We start from the raw sequence: 22,911 nt of genomic DNA, 5'->3' as shown, positions 1-22,911 counted from the left end.
TGCTGGTGTTGGAGGTTTCATACAACATTGGAGATGGCCTTCTATGTGAGCAGGTCGAGCATCCAAACTAGGAAGACAAGAGTGTTAATAACATTGAACATGTTGTATTTCATTCCAGAAAGATACGATATCATTGTGATCTTCATGTTTTTCCATCAAGACCCTACCCAAGAGTGCCTTCATCTACCAATGGAGGGTAATGGAGTTCAAATATTGGTTATGTCTTCCCTTAATATGTCCAGGGTCAGGAATCCAATTGGCTACTTCAACTTAAATTTAAGATTCTAAGAAGAATTGGTGGTCATTAGTGGTCAAGGCTTCAATTTGACGAATTTCCTCTTAGATTTATGGAGGAGTGGAAGAGTGAAAAATATTTGTTGCGTCTTGAGCTTAGGTTTGGGTTCACAGTGGGTCATGAGGGCCTCTACCACCAAACCCCCAACAGAAGTGCATCCTCTGTCGGGGCACGCTATGCCAAGTTACCAGGGACCAAAGTAAAAGTATTAGCCAGAAAACCCAAAAACCAGGGGGACTATAAAATAGACAACCAATTAGATAAATCCCAGGGAAACTCAAATTGCCAAGGGAGTTTATGTCAACTTATTGTGAGATGGAGTGATTGAAGGGAGGCGAATAAAGGGCTCTGGGCAAGGTCCAACGACCACAAAGAGATAGGGAGACTAAAACCAATGCTCACCCCCATTGTGCTCTAAGCACTATATGCCAACAATCGCTAAACAAAATTTGGACCATTAAAAAAGTTAACAAAGCAGAAGCAATTGAACATTGTAACAATCGTGGTTAAAAATCCATGAAATATAAAAATATAAGACCACAGCCATGGGACACGTATTCCAAGATGAATGGTGGGAAAAAAATCCTAATGGGTGTTCATTTGGTTTATTGTGTCTAAGAAAATTGGCAAAGGCAATGGCAAAGGCTTTGGAAAGGCAAAATGGAATTCTTGGCACATTTATTTATGAAAATGAAGGAAATTAGGAGAAAAGGAAGGTGAAAGGTCACAACTTGCATGTGAGGAGGAAATTGAAGGAAAATAATAGAAATTGAAGAAAATAGAGGCCTCATTGATAAAAAGGCTTCTGAGGATCAGTTGCCAAGTTTTTCTTCATAGGTTTTGGTGTAGTTCTCTTCTATTGTCTCTCTCTCATACTCTTAGACACTTCGAATTTTTTTCGAGCACACTTGGAGGAGTGTGGAATGCTTTAATTTGGAGAAAGAAGGCAAAAGAAAAGCAATAATGCACAAGAGGACACCGGGATCAACAACTACAAAGGGTTTTACTTGCAGGTACCGAGTTGCATGTATGTTTTCCTCACTAGTTTTGGCATGCATGTGGTTTCTTGGTCATGATCTGTCATTGGCGTGGAGGATTGCCTGGATTGGCAGTGGATTTGCCTATCCTTGCCATTCCTTGGATAGCCATGGTGTTGTGGGTTCATTTCTTTTTTTTTTGTTGGTTCTCATGTTTCCTTTAGCTTGGGTTGAGTTACTAGTTCATGGAAGCCTTGGTTGGACAAACGCTCTTGAAGCCCTGTAACATCTTGGGTTGAGTTACTAGTCCTGGAAGCCTTGGTTGAAAAAATGCTCTGGAAGCCCTTAGTGGGTTGAGTTACTAGTCCTGGAAGCTTTAGTTGGACAAACACTCTAGAAGCCCGATGGCAGCTATGGGTTGAGTTACTAGTCCTGGAAGCCTTGGTTGGAACAAATGCTCTGGAGCCCTGGAAGGCTTGGGTAGAGACCAATCTGGTGATGGTTTTGTGATGTCTAACTGTGAGGTGGAATCATTGTTCGATGGGTTGAGGTGGTTTGGACTCTGGAAGCCCTGGATGGTTCGATTGATATGTTTGATGAGATCCAACATTCATGCTTGGAATATGGCATGGGGGTGATTGACTGAAGAGAGATTTGGCTCAACCAATCTATGGTCGGGGTGGAACGTGGTAGTCCCATCTCGCGTTGGCTTTTGCATTCATTAATAAGAGTTTCTTTCATTGACATCTTATGTGTAAATGTATTGGTTTAAATGCGGATTCTATGGTTGATGTATCCTTGATATTTTTGTTGTTATTATGTTGGTTATAAGCATGTATTATGACAGTGATGATGTATGGCTCTCCTCATGTTTTGATTTGTAAATGAATGAACACTGTATCTATGACCTAATAGATGATAATGCAGCTAATGATATAAGGGGACAATGCTTCTTAGCGATTTTCAGATAAGTATGAGACCCCTATGCTCATATTTGTTGTTTAAACCTATAGATTACATATTTGCAACATGTTTGACGAAATGTCTGTCATGGCTAGTAAGGGTCTAGTCAAGTCCTTGTTCAAGTAATTGCATTTTCATCATTATTCTGTGGTTATCTTTTAGTTCTGAGAGTGTCATTGAGTTCTAGGCAATGACTTGGGCTCTGGGCCTGGAAAAGTGGTACACATCCTAGAGTCATAGGCACAACTATGAGGAGAAAATTCCCCAGACGCAGACATACCCATGTCGTGGGAGTGTCTGGAGCCTCATGGATGCATGCTTGTCTATATCAAGGGGAGCATATGAGGGTTTAATGGTCAAAAAACTTAGTGGGAACCAGGGGCTAGTTACCTGAGTGGTTGGTATGGCTCCTGGGAGTTCTGTTGTTGATGTGGAAGTTCTATATGGTGTGTTTCTGTCCATTCCACTTCCTTAACTGACACATAGGGAGTCGAATCATATCATAGTAACTTCTCGTCACATGTTTACCCCAGTTGGTCGGTTACTTGGGTAGATGTGGGAGGAGTGTGTTACAAAGATAGTATGAATTACCCAATGTTGGTCGGTTCACTAGGCTTGAAACTACATCATCATGAGGACAAGTTGATGGTTATCACCACCCTCCCCTGCTCAAGTTGTCATTGTAATTGCCGCCAACATCCCAAAGAGCTCCTCCATTGTTTTCCTTGACCTTCTCGAGATTAACTTTACTCTATTAAACTTATCAAATTAAATTGGTTATTGCTACATTATTACATAAAAGTAAATTAATATATTATTTTTATAATTTATTAGTTAATTATTATAAATATTTTGAAAATACTTTAAAAAATTAGATTTACTACATTTTAATAATTTGAAAATGAAAATGAAAAAAAATATTTTATTATAATAATAATTAATTATAAATCATGCTATTAGATTTGAAATGTTGATCAACAATATGTTTATTGTGGAGAAAACTTCATAAATTCTCATTAATCAACCACAACCCCACAGGAATTTAATATTTACTGTAATTATAAATATTTTGAAAGGGGTGGTAGGTATGAGGTGGCTATTTTTCACTCCAAAAGGAAAATGGATCTTTGTTTTGCTTGGAGTTTGGGGTGGGCCTCCAACAACAAAGTAGAAGCATATTGCCTTTTTCAAAGCCTTTCTCTGGCCTATGATAAAGGGATTACAAGGATAATAATTGTTGAGGATTCAAAAATTATTATAGGCCACCTTAAGAAAGGTACTAGCCCTAGAGACCTACATCTTAGTTCAATTTTCCTCCACACCAAGTCTCTTCTTGCCCAATTTATAAGGTTTAATTGTTATCATATTCTCGGACATAATAATTTCATGGCAGATTAAATGGAAAATAAGGAAATTAGAATGGAGGGAGGATCGTTGTGTATCAACAATAAGATAAGCAATCACTCAATCTAATGAATAGGCATATGTCTAGAAAAAGGTGTTTTGTAGTATGATTAGCAAAAATCGATGATTAGTTGTTGTTTTGGGAGGTTGTCATCAATGATCAATTGTTGTTTTGGGAGGTTATCACCTTCATTGTCGACGTGTCTCCTCATGCAATGAGGCAAAGGGAAACCAGCCTCTCTACTCATTACCTTGAAGTGCATGCTTTTATATGGAAATATGAAGTTTTGCAAAGGTCGAGATGAAAGGAATATTGATGCAAAAATGAATGTGTGCGGTTGGGAACGCAATGTTCCTTTGTGTGACCTTAGCAAGAGGATCTCATCTTACCTTTGGCACAACCTAATTGATCTGGAGCTGGGGAATACAAGCTTCAAGGGATCAAGGTGACATTCAATTACCATGAGAGATGGTGAAAAAGAGAGTATCCATAAGAGCAAGGGAGAAATGGGTGGTTGCGTCCTTAGTGCCCCTCATGGGAATGTATAGGTTTGATCGTTCTCTGCCACTCCTTCCCTATCATGATTACATTGATTAATGACTTTAGTTTGGTTCTTGGTGGCATGAAAATCAGTATAATTTTCCATTCCCTTGGTTGGATGATGGAAATTGTTGTGTTGAGGTTGTTAAACTAGTTTGCTTGATCCTCCCTTGGGCAATAAAGTCCAAGAGGATCCTTTGTCTTCTCTTTTTCTCTCCATTCCCTAGTTATGGTATTTTAATTTCAAATTGCTCCTCTCTAAGTACTTTTCTGAATTTTGGGTCACTCCTCTCTGGTTATACGTCTTTTTCATGGGAGCCACACTCTTTGAATGTTGATTTGGGTTTCCTTTCCCTTGTCAACAAAGGACATCTCATGTAGTTGAGTATTTTATCTTTGATTGGGCTCATTTGTATGTGCAATATTTGGACCAACCAAATTTTCATTTGGTCTATGGGTAGTGGGTTCTCTCTTTATAATGATGGGAAGTCTCAAAATTTTACTGTGATCATGCCAAATTCGATAGTTGGCCTCAGAGGATAGGCAAGTTGGGCACCCACTCTCAAGTCTTCTCTAAGAGGTTATATCTAGGATTGGTTTGGGTTTCCTTCCCCTCTTTTTTTCTCAGAGATTGGAATATGGATCCGAGGGATTTAGGGAAGGTCCTCCATCCAAAGTGGTATGACGACATTGATCAATTACAACAAGAGTTGTTTCATTTGCAAATCCATCATAGCTAGACAATATCCACTTTGATTGTGGCTATAGAAATTCCTGTGGAGGATAGAGTTAAATTTGAAAGTACGGGAGACAAACTTGTTTCACTCCATTAATGACTCAATGATATCCAATTCTCTATTAGCCAACTTCATCTGGGCTAGTCTTCTCTAGGAGGTTTGGTAATTTATTTTGTTGTTTCCCTTCCAAACTTAAAAGTATTTGTGTCTCCTCTAGAGGACACCGATTTGAGCAAATAGGGATATCCTGTCTCTCACAAATAGTTTCCTATGCATTAAAAATGCATTAACATTTTGGAAGTTTTTTGGAGGATTTATGTAACTAGGAAAATTAATTTTACAAATGTTATTGTTAGAAAACTTTGGTTTTTGAACGCAGATATGCCCTACTTCTCTATAGTTCCTAGTAGTAATAACTACTAATTTTGTACTCTTTGATGTATGGTCATGTTCCTAGGCACATATTTTTAATATAAAAACTATTCCTATTTTTGTTTTTAAAAATTACAAATATTTTGAAAGTAAAATATAACATTTTAAAAAAGCCACCATTTTATTGAAATTAAAATTATATTAATCAATCAAGATAATACATAACAACAACATAACAACAGGTTTTGGTTTGCCTTGATCCACTGCTTGGGAAACCTGACTAGTGGTAGAACCATAAATCCTTTAGCATCCAAACATGTAAATAAAAAAAAGGTCCAAAAAACATAATAATTAGGCTATAGACCCTTACTACTTAGTCTATTATCTAACATATAAGTAGAAAACTAGAAGGGAGAATTAGAGAAATTAGGTAAGCGATAGTTGGTCATGAAAACTTGGATGAGTCAGTGAGATCCACCATTATTGGCTCCTTATCACTGTCTGGAGAGCTACCCAAATCAGGAGGAAGGCCAATATGCTCTTCTATAAGTTTTAGGGGTCAGTCCACGATTTTCAAAAATAGTTGCAACTCATCAAGCATGAGAAGGATTTCCTCCTTTGCTTCATTTATGTCCAAGAGAACTCTGCCTAAAACTGCATTCGCGTGCTAATATATATCTATTGTATACATATGTTGGTTGAACTTTCCTCTAGTGTGACATGTATTGGGCATCTAGTCCACAACTTTACTATTTACCTAAGTATCAGTTAAACAACCACATTTTCCTACAATATCCATTTCAACCTCTATAATCTTTTCTTGAATGTTATGGGGTGTCTGAATGCGATAAAGTTTAGCTAAGGATTCCGCTATTTATTGAGCGTGGGATCCTCCTTGTTCTCTATAATAACCAGCCCCATGTCTACTCCTAAATCTCTATTCTGACATCATTTTCTATCGAAGACAAGGATCAATACTCCTTAGGAAGTGGTTGTTCACAATGGTGACAGGCACAAAGGGATAATGATAAACAAGGGCAAGGATTAAGAAAGAAAAGGTCATGCCAAAGCACATAAAACGCATTGAGGGAAAGGAAGTGGAACATGGGTAAAATCCAAAGGGATTATAATGTAGCTAAAATGAAGTAGCATAAGTGAGGGGGTGACCAATAAACTACTTACAACATGGGCCTAGGCTCATCGTAGAAGACTATCTAAATAGCGAAATATAATAGAAACAATGACAACAATGGTAATAGGACTTGCATATAGGGTGCACTATGTACTCACAATAGGGCAAACCTAACATTCTACATAGAACGCTTGGGATAAAAGCCAAAGTAACAACTTCATACTACTTCAACAAAAAAGGAAAGGAGGAGCCCATTATAACTAATAAGTGCCAAGCCTTCAATGTTCTGTACTTGGATGAAACAATTAACATATGCTCATTATAATCGTGCCTTGTATCTTTTAACCGCCCTTTCAAATCTTGATTAAAATATGTGAGAGCATATGTTGTGATAATGTTCAACATCATCACCAAACAACCAACACCAAAAATCATGATAACCCATATCCTCAAGCCATTCATGGCATTTAAATCATCATTATTCCAAATCAATGCAACATTGAAATGATATTCACATGGTGTGTCATGCAATAACTTAATTTTCTTTGATCATCATTAAGAAAGGTGCTATGACACAATATGTGGGAGCATATTTTGTGATAATGTTCAACATCAACACCAAACAACCAACACCAAAAATCATAATAACCCATATCCTCAAGCCATTCATAGCATTTAAATCATCATTATTCCAAATAGATGCAACATTGAAATAGTATTAACATGGTGTGTCATGCAATAACTTAATTTTCTTTGATCATCATTAAGAAGGGTGCTATGACACACCCTCATCTATGAATGGTTGGCCGATCAAATACCATGTGCCTTCCCACCAGTCACCTCCTACAACATCAACATCAAGAATAAAAATTCACAAAATAAAATATAATATTTTTTGAAAGTCCACATTTAAAAAAATTATTTTTTTATCATTACTTTCTTGGTTTAATAATCTTAAAAAGTCTTTCCAACGCATCTCTTCTCTCACTAACACAAATATGGTTTTTGCCATACAATCATATGACACCAATAATACAGACAAATACATTAAACCAATAATAGAAAGAGGATAAATATTTTTGGTCATACCAAACAAATATATAATGTTAACAGGCCTGAACATAAAGTAACTTACAAGCATTATGAACACATCTACGTTGATGGTTTAACCAACAAAGATTTATATTATTCACTAATAATGAATTACAGGGATTACTTAATCTGAATGATATCAAATCAATCTAAACAAAATGATATTGTTAACATAAATAATAAAGTGAGCTGTCTCCTGTCCATTTAAAATAATAATTAAAGGGTGCCTACTATCGTTGTCTTTTTAAGGTAATTCAGTTCCATCATTGTAAAGCAGCAGCAGCACATGCCAGTGGCAGTGGGCAGTCTGGCACACCATTTACTGCAATGTGAGCACTCCCATGTTATGCTCTATAATATTTCACTCTCAATTCCTCTACTCGGCCTTCAAATCCTGTTTGCAGCCTTGAAATCCATAGAGGTGGTCTCTGTAAGATTAGGCCTTTGAATTGAATTCCGAGCGGGCGAAAGAGGCAGAAAAATGAGGGAAATATTGCACATCCAGGGAGGGCAATGCGGGAACCAGATCGGTTCCAAGTTCTGGGAAGTGATCTGTGACGAGCACGGGATCGATCCCACGGGATCTTACCGCGGGGATTCCGATGTGCAGTTGGAAAGAATCAATGTATATTACAATGAGGCAAGCGGAGGGAGATATGTGCCTAGGGCTGTGCTGATGGATCTGGAGCCTGGCACTATTGATAGTGTCAGATCGGGTGCCTATGGCCAGATATTCAGGCCTGATAACTTTGTCTTCGGCCAGAGTGGGGCTGGGAATAACTGGGCTAAGGGTCATTACACTGAGGGCGCTGAGCTCATTGATGGAGTATTGGATGTCGTTAGGAAAGAGGCTGAAAACTGTGACTGCCTTCAAGGTTGGTTCCTTTCTATATTAAGCATTTCATTCTTTTGGCTTTATTCTATAAATGTCTGGTTTAGAGTATGCTGATCTTATCAATATTAAATTTCTATTTTAAATATAGATTTCATTGTTTTGGCTTTGTTCTCTTCAGGTCTGGTTTCTGGATAGGGTTTCTTAATTTGACACTGGAAATTGTTTTGATGAGATGAAAAATACTTATACATCGTTTATTATATTTAAATAATAATTAAAAAGAAATTGTTGTGATGAATTATAAATGAGTCTGTAATGGTGTCTGATTAATGACTAAAATTTTTGTTTTTAATGGAGAGTATTTAAATTTACATTTTCTGTACCTTTTCAAAACAGGTATGTATTTTTATTTATATTAAAAGTACTTATAATTAAGTAAATTAATATAAATTATGCCGTACTTAGATCTACTCTATGTTATAATAGATCTGAATATTTTTTAAATAAATCATCCAGAAGCAAAAGAAATTGAAGTTTGAATTCCTAATTATTCTAAGGCGACGAGGAATCAATGACACAGAATCATCTGATACATTATAAAGTAATAATTGGCATTATAAGATTTCTAGTTGGGATATTAATTGCTTTGCAAAGACCATAAGATATTGAAAATTTATATTTTTAAATATAATTGGGAACATATAAATCCGTTTACAAAACTATGATAGGCGTTTTATTTAATTAATTTCAAATATCAAATTTTACAATGAGTCCAGGTTTCTCACGGTATCCCTAAGTCCTTACAAGCTGCTTCAGTTGCACTAAAAAACAACATGCTGAAAGAATTGCTGAAAGAATTTTGATCCTATTCTATGCCTTTTTTTAATGGTGTCCTAGGTTTCAAAATAATATCATTTTTTTTTATATGAATTAGTATTATTAATTAGTATAAATTTATTGATAATTCAGATTTAATAAGTTTTTAGAGGAATTAAAAGAAATTTAAGGTAAGAAAGATTTATGCTAATTTATTTTATTATTAATATAAATCTATCGTAATCTTAAATTTATCAAAGGCAAAGAGGTATCAGTTTCTTATGAGATACAAATGTTTTTGATAAAAGAAAATTTAAGGAAAGGTTTGCACCTCAAGGTACTTGATAGATCTAGTGTTAAAATGGATTTGTGTTGATTTACATTAATGAATGACATCCCTAGTAAACTCATAGAGGTAGATTTTGTAAAGGTTTACCTTTATATTTCAATCTAAAATTATGAAAAAATGTTTGCATCTCAAGGTTCTTGATAGATCCAGGTTTAAGATGGATTTGTGCTAGTTTATATCTATGGATGGTATCCTGATAAACCAGATTGAGGATATGTTTGCACCTCTGTATCCTGGTAAACCAGATTGAGGATATGTTTACACCTCAAGAGATTTGATCCCTTTAGGTATTTAATAGATCAGGGGTTAAGATGGATCTGTGCTAGTTTCCATTCATGGATGGCATTTGTAAAAACTTGAGAAAAGGTTTACACCTCAAAGGTATCTGTAATAAACCCGTCAGGGTAAGGGTAGATTATTGGGCCTAGCCAAATGGATTTGACATCTGACACTTGCTGAAAGGAACTAGCCAAATGCCCAACAACATTTACTAGAAAAAACTAACCAAATATCCAACAGCATTAACCATACTTATTAAAATAATCTCTTAAACATACTCTCTCTACATTTATACATATTTATGAAATAATTTTTTATTATTATTATAATTATATATAAAAATTGATTTTACAAACACTCCACACTAAATTGTAAATGTATCGGTGGGAATGTTATATATATATTTTTTTTTACACACTAGTCTCTTTTATCAATTTTAAGCCAAAAAAAAAATAAAAAAAATTAACTTAATTTATTTCACTTGTTATAATTTAACACCTGTTTATCTAAATCATAGATGCTCGTAACTTACACTGAATGCAATCATATTGTAATCTGCTATATTAGCTTTAAGGAGTTAAAGCATCATGTCAATTTTATCAAGTGTGAAATGTAATTAGTAGAAGGACCTGAATAGCTGAATTTTTTCAAAATATATATTTTTATTATTTTTATAATACTCTCTTTTATCAATTTTAAAAATAATAATCATTTTTAATTTAATTTGTTAACGTGTTATAATTTAATACTTTTACCTTATCTAGATTATAGATTATAGATGATGTCAATAATTTTCTCTATTATAAAAAGGTTTAAGGAGCTAAAGCAGGATGGTGTCAATATTTTCACAGAATAACTACTATACTGTGAAATTATTATATCGTGAAGAGCCTGAAGAGCTAAAAATTAGTAGTTCCACTATCATGTTCATTATTTGAGAGAGGAAACTACTAGTATATGTGTGGATTTTACTACATAGAATGGGAAGGAAATAAGGAATGCGAGTATCACCTGAATGAATTACTTAACATAGTTTATTTGTGTCTGTGCATTTGTGTAATTGTAAGAAGTTTGAAAAAGGAAATTACTAGCATATGTGTGGATTTTACTCTATAGAATGGAAAGGAAATGTAGAATCCAAATTTGTGGATTTTAATATGTAAAATGGGAAGGAAATAAAGAATCCACGTAAATTACTTAACAGGGGTTATATGTGTCTGTGAAATTGTGTATATGCATGTGTGAAATTCTAAGAAACATTAAAGGAGTGACATTTGAGGGATTTGTATAGATAAGAGCGTTATGATGCATGCCTTGCATTTTGTGTTTCTCTTCCTAATGTATTTTTTAAGCTACTATGCTTGTGGCGCCGGCATATAATACTGGAAACAATATGAGGATTGTTCATGAAAAATTAATCATATTACAAGTTTCGGTCTCATGGAAGGTTTTGTATATAGCGATAATAAAAGAGCATCGTTCGTTATTCATCAATATTTTTGAATTGCCTAATTTTCGCATATTTGATGAGGATTGTTCATGAAAAATTAATCATATTACAAGTTTTGGTGTCACGGAAAGTCTTGTATGTAGTGATAAAAAAAGAGCTATTTTTGTATTCCCTACTTTTTGCATATTTGCTGAATATTTACATCATGTTTTCAGCATTTATAAGCATTGCCGACACACTTGCAAGTTTCAACTGCAAATCTCGTTAGCAGTGGACTTACGATCATGTCTCTTCGCTATAAACAATGCTCTAATCTCTACATTTAATACTAAGGACACTTTCAAATCACATGCAGGATTTCAAGTATGCCACTCTCTTGGAGGAGGAACTGGATCAGGGATGGGAACATTATTGATCTCAAAGATAAGGGAGGAGTACCCTGACAGAATGATGTTGACATTCTCTGTGTTCCCATCGCCTAAGGTGTCTGACACTGTTGTTGAGCCTTACAATGCAACACTTTCAGTGCATCAGTTGGTTGAGAATGCAGATGAATCCATGGTTCTTGACAATGAAGCTCTGTACGATATTTGCTTCAGAACATTAAAGCTCACAACTCCTACATGTAAGTCTCGAGCCAACCATCTGCTTCATTATGATATGAGAAATTCCATAGTAGTATGACTGGTGGCTGGTGTTATGTATTGACTAAATTTAACTTCAACATAGCGGTCTCTGGGAAGTTGCCCATGATTTTCAGTCTATATTTCCTTGTAATAATTCTGTGAGTTTATTGTTTGATACTCAAGTTGTTACTTAAAACTTTAAACTATGCTGTTTGGGTTGTTTGTGTTATTTATAACCTTTGTGAATTTCGTGTTGCAGTTGGAGACCTTAATCATTTGATTTCAGCAACCATGAGCGGGGTAACCTGTTGTTTACGCTTCCCAGGACAGCTGAACTCTGATCTCCGCAAGCTGGCAGTGAATCTCATCCCCTTCCCTCGTCTCCATTTTTTTATGGTTGGTTTTGCGCCACTGACATCAAGGGGGTCGCAAGTTTATCGTGCACTAACTGTGCCTGAGCTCACCCAACAGATGTGGGATTCCAAGAATATGATGTGTGCGGCTGATCCTCGTCACGGCCGTTATCTAACAGCCTCTGCCATGTTCAGAGGAAGGATGAGCACCAAGGAAGTAGATGAACAGATGCTGAACGTGCAGAACAAGAATTCATCCTATTTTGTTGAGTGGATACCAAACAATGTCAAGTCAAGTGTCTGTGATATTCCTCCGAAAGGGCTGAAGATGTCATCCACGTTCATTGGCAATTCCACATCAATTCAGGAAATGTTTAGACGCGTGAGTGAGCAATTCACGGCTATGTTCAGGAGAAAGGCTTTCTTGCATTGGTACACTGGTGAAGGTATGGATGAGATGGAGTTTACAGAGGCTGAGAGCAACATGAATGATTTGGTTTCAGAATACCAGCAATATCAAGATGCCACTGCAGACGAGGAGGCTGACTATGAAGAAGAAGAAGAAGAAGAAATTCAAATGTAATTAATGTTGTGGAAGGTTCTATTGTTGTTTCTGCTATTTCTCTACAAGTGAAGATGAAATGGATTTCTTTGCAAGTACATCAGTGTGATTTTACGTAGATAACAAGGTGGTATTGCCCCTAGGTTGCTGCTAAAAGTAGAGGTGTTGCAGTTGAGTGTGTATAAAGGTAGGCAGTTTGGTCAGTTGTGACATATATGTTGAAGGCTATGTAACTGTAACAACTAGTTGATTATCATGACTGATATTTTTGGGGGGTTGCAAGAGTGGTTCTGTTTGCTAAATTGTTAGACAATAAGCAATGTTCTCTCATACATTTTTTTGCCAGATTTAACTATTTGTATCACGTGATTTGTCAAATTTCGTAACTTGAGATTTAATTCTTTAGTTTTCTTATGAGAACTTTACAGCAGATTGTATGGTGAATCCTTGTTGAAGTACTTTTCTAACTAAAACAGAATTTAGGTTACAGGGAACCCTGTTACGAAGCTACCTGATAGACATCTTAGATGGAAGCTAAACTTGCCAATGATTGGGTGGCTCTTCTCATGTAAAGGTGCAGGATGGTGTCCATGCACTTGGTGATTTTCTTGAATTGCTTTAGGAAATTAGGGACTGATGCTTTTATGGCCAATTCCTGTCTCCTGCAATGTGACCCAACTAATAGTTCTGAATGTTTGTAAAACAAAACAGAAGCAACAGGAATTGATGAGATGATAGGAATGCTCTTTAAGGTGACCATTGGTCAGGGTAGAGTTGGAAACTACCTTATATTGAAAGGGTTATGATATGACATGTTATGTTATTCATTGCTTCTACTTGTCCTTGGAACCTGCCCATTAACAAATTATTTTTCGGATCATCCTTGTTGGAAAAGATGAAATACATTGTCTTACAGGTTGCTCTGCCCACGGGTTTTTTATGAACATTGAGTCGAATCGATGGTAAATGTGGGGAACATAAGACACCCAAATGAGTACTCATTTTACTTATACTAGTTGGTTTTCATGGCCAGTTCCATTTACACTCCACTGTGACATCAAATGCCTCAAAGTTCCAGTACAACCATAACATTGTTTTTTTTACTACCCTGGGCCTTTTGTACCATTACATTACATTGAAAGTGGCCGTATATTCTACAGAATTTACCCAAAAATAGTTCATGCTTGCAGCACATAAAGTAGAAACAATGAATTTTCACCAGAGGGGCCTGGGTCCAATTTACCACCATGCATCGTCTATTTGCTGCGGCCTGGTCCATCCTCTTCCAATGTTTTCTGATCTGCAGCTTCCTACGAGCCCAGAACTAGAATCGAGAGGCCCTAGGTCTCTACTTCTTCGTATGCTTCCCCAGAGTCACGAACCCATGTCTTCAGCGGCGGTAATTTGGTTTCCATGCCGATTAGTCTCCTTTCCATGCGGGCATGCATCCACTCTAATTTGTGGTCCACCATCTTCACTCTATCATCTCGTTCCTTCTCCATGAATTCCAAGTGCCGATTCACCAGCTCATACATTCCCATCAATATTTTGAAGAGCCTCTCTGCCGACTTCTTCCAACGAGTCAGGTCGTTCACTGAGTCTAGGCCCTCCATGCAGGGGGAATTCTAGACTCCACACTGATCCCTCAATCTCACTGAAGCTATGGCAAGCCCAATGTCACTACCTCCGAGCTTATATAGCAGGGCCATAGCCCGTCGGCATAATCGCTCCCCGAAAATGAGCATTAGCTTTGGACTTAGCAGCGACCTCAAGAAATTCTCCTGCCATCCTGTAAGTCATCGCGTAGTGAGTTTGAACGAGGAATTGAATGCACCCAAACAAAATATTCTTCAGCGAGTCCCTCGGTCTTGTATGAAGGGTCTGCTTCAAATTTAACACATGTCGCCTTCCAAGATGAAGCCTCCAGATGTATACGATTTCTTGCATGCAATGTCAAACGTCTGTTATACGCTCGAGACACAAGTGTCCTCTTTCGTCCTTCGATCACTTTAAATGTGTAGCCGTCTCCTCCCACATTTACCCATGTTCACCAGTTTGCCCAGAGTAAACATGAGCTTAGGGTTACTATGCTAAGACTCAACCTCCTATATGACCTTAAGGAAATGGAATTGACAACTTAAGACCTTATTGACTTCCCTCAGATGCCACAGGACCTCCAGGATTAACCCAAACCCTTGGGTATCTGTTGATGGTGCTAGACCTGCCAACATGTCAGGGGATCTCCTCGGTAAGAAGTCCCAACTAGACCTTAGACCGTTTGGTGTAGGAGTTCCAACAGTGGGTCGTACGGTATCGTTTTGACCGTGGTTTCGCACAAAGACAAGTAAGATGTTCTTGTTGTTAGCAAGGGTGTGACATATGCAGCAAGTCAAGGAAGGTGCATGAGTGGTTCTAACACACGGAGGGTAAGGTGAGTGCGCCCCTTGGAAACTTAAGAAATCATGGAGTTAAGAAGGGAACACATGAGCAAAGACGCATCACAACATGGAAGACAAGTAAGCTAGCAATCCAAAGTGCTTGTTAAACCAAGAACACATTTCAGTAAGATTCATACATACATATATAGAAAATAGCTACACATGCATGCATAAACAAACAGATACATATATCATTTAGAGTAAACAAGATAGTTGAAATGCAATATGACATATGCATGAAACGTGCCAGCTCTGTGATATTAAGAAGTGTAAGTTTCAGTGATACAATACAACCATGACCAACCACTAGTTTCGACAGCGGAATGTTACAGTCATTGCCGCCTGCTCCTCCAAAGAGATATATTAGCTCTGCATAGTGGAGAAGCCAAGGCTCGTTACAATACTGTCTAAGCTCTCTCTCAGATACTCCTATCGGAAGCTTGGCTGACCAAAAGCCTCTACAATGAGTTATGAGGGACTATATATCACAAAGGGTGGGGTTGCCCTTGACATTCCCCTTTGTGACAGTTCATCTACCCTCATGACTCTTCATCTACTCTATGACTGTTACATCCAACTATTGACACTTGAATTTCCATTTGACAAGACATTACATACAATCTGCACATGTACCCATGTGAGACAAAATAGGCTTGAGCAAGCCATGTAAGACATCACTATGACTCAAACAATTGTGGGAAGACCAGCTCTTCGACATCTTCATGGTGGTCAACAGTAGCGAACTGATGCCAAGCTTGGTAGTCCGTGATGGTGTCTGTGTACTCTAAGGTGACATCTTTATGGAAACGAACTCTTGCCTCCATAGCATCTGGGTACACTGCTCGAGCTCCTCTGTCCAACTCGTCTGATAACATGCGCATCATTGTCTTGAGTGCGGCCGGACCAGCGACATACTGATGCATGGTGTCTGCACTGATCACCAAGTCTGGGCTGGTGGCTATGCGCATCAACTCGTCAAAGTACGAGTCAAGCTCCAGTTGGACCTGTGCCTTTGTCTTTGCCTGGGTGAGTGTCCCAATAGATGGGATCGCATGTGCGTGCACAACAACATCCATGCTCCTGAATACCCATGCATGGGAAGCCTGCAAACTAGTGATGAGCTGCGAGAGATCTTCATAGTTCCGGATCTGATTCCGGATACCTGCTTTCAACTCGACTGCTCTGGGCTTCATCATCTTGGGAAAGTGTAATGGGGCTCCCTTGTATCTCATTGTCCATGTTTTCATATAATCAACAGCAGCATGCACGTTCGACAAGATACGTGCTCTTCTTGCACATCGCTGCTACCAACTGTTGAGATGGACAACTGCCTTATGCACGGTACCAAACTTGGAATACAACGCCCGCATGACTGTGTCAAGGGACAATACTTCATCGAATACTGCCTTCTTCAAACCTGCTTGGGCGGATGCTGTAACTAATTCTCCTCCCTGCTTGGCCGTCTGTAACTCCTTAGCCATTCACTCATTGTCAACTATCAAGAAGCGAACACTCGAGCTAGTGGCTTCGGCATATGCTCTGGTAGCATCGGCCAATGCTGCTGGATGCTTGCGTACTCCAGACACGATCACTCGTTCTTCAAACGTGCAGGAGATGTGTGATCATCTAGAGTCAACACTTTGCGAGATTGCACAACTCTATGTTGGGACTCATCAAATGAGATGTTGTGCATCTCTCCCTCCAGATTGTCTCCAGGGATTTCAGTGTCTCCTTGGTCGCTTGTGACTTGCTCCGCTTCTGGATCCGGTGAAGTTGATGGGTCGACCTCTTGGTGGTGAGGCATGAGATCGATGTCTTGCTCTAACTCCTGTTGCTCCATATCCGTATCCATCTGCTCAAGTGTTTGTTCATTCTCTTGAGCAAAGTCTTGCTCCCGCGATTACTCACCCTGCCTGGTTGGTGCCAACTGTTCGGATGAGTCAACTACTTGTATGAGCACAGTTTCGTCTGTCTGTACATGTTGTGCTTCCTTCTCCTGTCTGCACAGCTCCTGTTCCTTCCAAAGTTGCTCCTTCAACTCATGCAACTCCTTCTCTATTTCCTCCATTCTCCGCTTTTCTCTCTGTCTTTGTGTGTTCTTATTACGTTGTTGCCTCTTCGCCTCTATCGCCAAAGTTGATTTCTGCACAATTGGGTCTGTTCGGAACTTGCAACTTTGTTCCTCCTCTGCGTTGTCAACAATCTTCCTCTTGCCTTTGTTGCGCGCTGGTATGTTAACCTCTGCTGCTGTTTCTAGTGGTGCTCTCTTGGATGTTGCTTCACGCTGCTTCGCTAACCATTCAACAACGATGTCGATCGTTCATTGGGCTTGGAGACGCTGTAACAATATCTCCATGGGTCCTCCTCCGTCCAATGACATGCCCCGTGGATCCACTAAAACTGTACTCTCGCATAGTGATCTTTTACAAAACAATGTGAGTCACACGGATTGTAGCTTTGGGTGTCGAATGGATATTTCTTGATCTCCTCTGCTTCGACATTCGCATACTTGAAATTTCGTATCTCGTATAACCTGATCCACAACGGAAGAGCGAGCCAAGGTGCCTTCTTCTTCTGGTGCAGTCAAGCTGACAGTCCTACCGAGATGTGGTATGATACTTCTTGCATGATGAGCTTGTCCAAGGAAAACTTTGGTAGAACATGCAGAGGCTTCTCCACGTTGTACATCCATATGAAGGTGCCAGATGGTGAGGCATACCAATCCGCTATATCAATCAGTGCCTCCATTGCTGCCTTCAACATGCAAGGAGGATCTTGCTCAAATATCCTCTTGTACACTGGGGTGACAAAATGGTCTGACAACTGTATGATAACTCCTCTGAAGTTGCATCCAGACAACATTTTACACTAAGTGTTCATAGAGGTCTCCGTCGATATCCATGCCCACTTTAAGCCCGAGAACTCCTGACGAGCACAGTTTGCATCCAAGATGTAAGCGGACATGTATATTTTTGCTTGCTGACCTTTGGGCAACTGTCGAGCTCTTGTTACTTGTTCCTTCAGCCTGTGAACCAACATGTTGGACCAGTTGCACGCTTTGCCTTCACTGGCCAGTTGGTCCAACACGATCACCCAACTTTGCGGGAAGGTTTTTGTGCTCTCTTGGCCATACAAGCGATATGCAAAGATGACCAAGTATTGATACGCCTTCCGCAATATCTTCGTCTTGTAAACCTGGTTGGGTGTCACCCTGAATTTGGCTGGCTCCTTTACCCAGTTCTTGAAGATATCCTTGGAGTTGGCATTACTATTGGGTGTGCTGAAGGGTGTCTCCATGGTGATCATTGGCTTCGACATATGGTACATCTGATCATAATCCTGTGTCCTGAAGGTAGCAATCTCCATCCCGCTGACGCTACTCAATGTCATCATCTCAGGATCAGTGTGCGAGACGATCCAATGTATCATGTCCACGCATGGGAACACAGGATACCTGCATGCAATCCGGTACAAGACAGACTTGTGAATGTTCACATAGACTTGGCGGTCTTCGAGGTCTTCCCCAAATGTGTCTGCAAATGCATCATTGACCTCTTGCCATTTTAGCTTGATGTCTTTGTCTACAATCAACTTGGTGTCTTCGTAGATTGGAAAACTTGTAGACACTCGCTCAACTACTGCTCCAATTGCGCTTCTGTCGATGTCATTTGATCTTGCTCTCTTAGAGGCCATTGATCTTGAACTGCTGAATGATGGACGAACACCTGCTATATCTGGAGACATGGCGACATGCATGACAAGAAATCTGTCAGCTAAAACCAACGCAAACTTGAGGAACGACATGCAACATACTTGGGGATTGACTGGCAAGGATTGCACAATTTTTCCTGGGAGGCCCGAAGGCTGGCTGCCGGAACTGCGCAAAAGGCAGTCCAAACCGCTGGGAGGTTGGTTGACTGTTGGAATCGCGCAATGTTCAATCCACACTGGCATGCTGGCCGCTGGGGTTGCGCAATGCCCAATTTTAGCTAGCAAGGTTTGAAAGCCCAGTGATTGCATTGCGCAATTTTTTGGGCCATCAGTGACTGGGCAGAAATGCACATTTTCTGGGAGGAAGGCATAGCCTTCCCTCTCAGGATTGCGCAATGCTGTCTTGGTGAGTTAGAGTCCGAGCCAAGGTTGCCCAGACATGCCGATGGGCAACTGAAAGCAAATGGGGATGTGAATGCATGGCGATACTGAGTGTAAGTAGGAGTGAATGATCGTGCATGAAAATAGTGAATGCAAGATTCAGAAAACGGAACAACATGCACGTGTGTGAAGCGAGTCGCCGAATCGACGACTGTTCGTGCAAAACATTGTCATGCATGCGACAGTAGTGAGATGCTAACGAAAACAGAAGCGATGCTAGTACAAGCTAATATGCATGTAAATGACAGCAAGCGTCCACAGAAATCAAGCAGACAACACTCACACAAGCCAAAACACAAAAAGCGACAGAAACGCTGCAAAAGCCAAGTTAAGCGGATTTACGCAGAAATAGCTAAGCTGGGTGTGTCCAAGACTCCTTTATGTGTTGTGGGATGTCAGAGTTCCAAGATCGATGTGAACTGAGCTCTGAAGCGTCGAATAAATAAGTTTGAAGCTCATGACGCACATGCCACAAATCTAGGAAAAAACGCCACTTGGAGGAAAGATTCTAAAACGAGCTTTGAATGTAACCTCCAACTGCTAAAAATAGCTCTCTAAAATCTAGGGATGCTTTTTGCATGTTGCCTTTTGCTATTTTGGGAAAACGCAGCCCATGCATGTAAATCAAGTTTTCTCGGTCCTGGGTAGAACCGGTTAACCCGATGGCACATGCAACAACCTGCTTGCCTAAGGGAGAAATTTGCTCATTTCTGGGAGGGAGTTGGGCTCGTTGCCTAGAGGGATTTCGCAATTTCTGGGCCGAGTAGTCTTGCCGGGTCAGATTGCGCAATTTTCTCTGGGAAGGTTGACAGGCAGGATTGTGCAGTTTCTGAGCCCAGCTGGCTGCCAGACATGATTGCACTATTTCTGGAGGGAAGACTGGTTCCCCTCCATAATTGCGTAATTTCTTGAGGGAGCTGCTCAGCGAGCAGCTGGACCAAGTCCGGGGAAGCAACCTGTGAGGGGAGTGAAACAAGTCATCATGCACAGACTGTCATGCTGCTAGAAAACCACTGAAACTTGTGTATTTGACAGTGCAAGACATGCTACTGAGGATGGTTGGTAGGGAGGCTCCAACACGAAGCTAAGGCAAAATTTTGGAGGGTGGTCGTAGCCGCTACAACACTTGGCGACACACTGGTAGAACTCCAGCTCTCTGAATGAACCTTGTTCATGAAAAGAAAGTCTAACACCTCTGGAAGTATTGTTCAATTCTCTGTTCGTCTTGGTTTCTGCACTTGCTTGATTGTAAGATGTAGCATCTGCCAAGCTCTTGGTCGGTCGACACACATTCCAAGCCAGGGCAACACAATTGTTTCGATTGGGGTTGAGAGGTGTATTGGTGCACAAGCAATATAGTTGTTAGAGTTTTAGTTTTATCTCTGGTGTTGCTCCGCTGCCAGTAGGATTGGACAGTACCCCGACAGAGTCACGTAGGAACACAAGCATCGCTCTGCTGCCAGCGAGCCTAGTCAATGCCCCAACGGAGTTACTTGCCTCACCTCTTTGTGCAGGAAGCCTTTCTCTTATTTTGCCTTATTCATTTTTCATTTTTTTTCAAAATTTCACTTTTCATTTTTTCATTTTTCATTTTCACACCTATGCATAACACTTATTCATTTCAGAGGCAGAAGAGGGATCTCGACTTATTGAGAGCAGAGGAGGTTGTTCCTTCGGAGAAGTAGTTTATATATACCTCTAACATGCGTGTTAAGGTTTTCCCTCTCACCTTACTCTACTTGACTGAGCTGCCAAGGGTTAACCATAAAACAACCGACTAGAGTAGGTGACACTAGTTAGCGCGCAAGCGTTGTGTTTTCACCAAGGTTCACTTCGAACAATACGTATTTTCCATCGACATGTCATGGACTAAAGATAACAAGTTCTTCATATAGAGGCAGGACGACAAATAACCAAATAGTGATAGCTGCACAAGGCCTCTTGTACTTTACCGAGCTTGTTTCAAGGGTCACACGATTTCATGCAAAATTAACCTACGAGCGCAAAACAAGCAAAAAAACAACAAAACAAAGCGAAAGTAGAAGTAAATGCGAAAGCAAAGCAAGTAAGCAAACAAGCAAGCAAACAAACAAACATGTAAAGCAAGTAAGAAAACAAGCATGCAAGCAAACAACCAAAAGCAAACACTACTCCTACTCCTAAGCTAACGGTGCATGGCCTTGATCACGTGAAGTGATACTTCCAATGCAGCCACCGACGCATTGGTTGACCCATGTTGGTGAAGGCATGGTTCGCGAGCAACAAAGCTGTGCGAACCAGCAAACATGAAAGATATAATAATGAAGACATACACACTCTAAGATTAACTGTGTCCACAGAACATAAGCGAGTGCAAGAACACGACATGCAGTCCGTGGACTTATTGTGGTGTTGTGCGATACTACGTGCAACTGTGAAGCATACGCATACTCTTGACTATGACATGCAAGCAAACAAAAGAAACAAAGACAACTTGCGTCATGCACATGTGCTTGCAATGTAAGATTCCTCCAATGCATGAGTGATGGGATCGTGTAGTTCGAGTGGAGATTGATTTGTGTGTGAGATTGATCTTCAATGCATACAGATGAGTGATGAGGAGCCTTGGGTGTTTCAACAATTTCCTGATCGGAAGTGAAACCAACCTCAGGACAACGAGGGCCTTGCATAACCATCAGCTCGGGCTGAAGTGCCTCGACAGTCTGGAGGGTTTCGACTTCATTGAAAGATAGATCATCATAAACAGGTGGCTTCGAAAATTCTACTGCGATAGAATCATCATTGTGATCGATACATGAGTAAATAGATCACGACAACTGTGATCAACAAAATCAATGATTTCATCGACATCGTCATGATCTGATGAATCGAACAGAGGTGTAGATGAGAAGTGGAAAAATTCACCCTTTGTGTTTACAGAAAACACAAATGAAAAGTCAAGTGGATTTTCAATGAATAGTCTATCCTCTTCGTTGTCGGATGATGGGCTGGCATCCGATATGTCCTGCAAATGATCAACAATGGGTGCATCGTAGATGGAGATGCACATGCGAAATCATGGATGGCAGGTTCACCAAAGATGTCAGGAAAGAACAGAGGAGGATCAGACAAAAGGGAGTCATCCTTCGCCGAGTGTTGATGCTCAAGTTCCCAGTGATACTCTTCATGAATGACAACGCATGTTGGTTGTGCAACACCAACTCCGTTGATGGCTTGATCCTCATTCACAAAAAGTGTAGAGTCCGGAATGGAAGAACACAAGACAGTATCATCTGGAGGATCATCTGAGTACGAAGACGGAGGTTGAGGTACAAAATGCATGTGACAACTCAATGGACTGACAACCAAATCTGCGCGAAAATTAAGTGAAGTGATGTTAGGAGGATGTGATAGTTAAACGGATGTGTGTGTCTGTTCTCTCGCATCACTCTGCAGTGGTGGAGTTGTTTGATGAGGGGACAACGGACAATCACTAGTGACAGTGACCGTATCCATCTGTGATTGCACAGCTCCATCACTGAAGTATGCTGAGCGAGGC

At 39.8% G+C, this 22,911-nt stretch overlaps 1 protein-coding gene across 1 annotated transcript; it reads left to right on the top strand.

Moving 5' to 3' along the window:
• The first annotated feature begins 7,770 nt into the window (after nt 1–7,770).
• On the top strand, nt 7,771–13,135 carry LOC149179863 (tubulin beta-2 chain-like). Its single transcript, XM_089415828.1, has 3 exons — nt 7,771–8,388; nt 11,598–11,867; nt 12,128–13,135. The coding sequence occupies exons 1-3, from the start codon at nt 7,995–7,997 to the stop codon at nt 12,802–12,804; spliced, it is 1,341 nt and encodes a 446-aa protein (XP_089271954.1). The 5' UTR covers nt 7,771–7,994; the 3' UTR covers nt 12,805–13,135.
• The last annotated feature ends 9,776 nt before the right edge of the window (nt 13,136–22,911 follow it).

This window comes from Pinus tabuliformis, chromosome 3_2 (genome assembly GCF_031772625.1).
Source record: "Pinus tabuliformis cultivar Carrire ecotype Pingquan chromosome 3_2, CPIR1, whole genome shotgun sequence".
Classification (NCBI taxonomy): domain Eukaryota; kingdom Viridiplantae; phylum Streptophyta; class Pinopsida; order Pinales; family Pinaceae; genus Pinus; species Pinus tabuliformis.
Note: the sequence above shows the minus strand (reverse complement) of the source record. Positions and strands in the feature narration are given on the sequence as shown.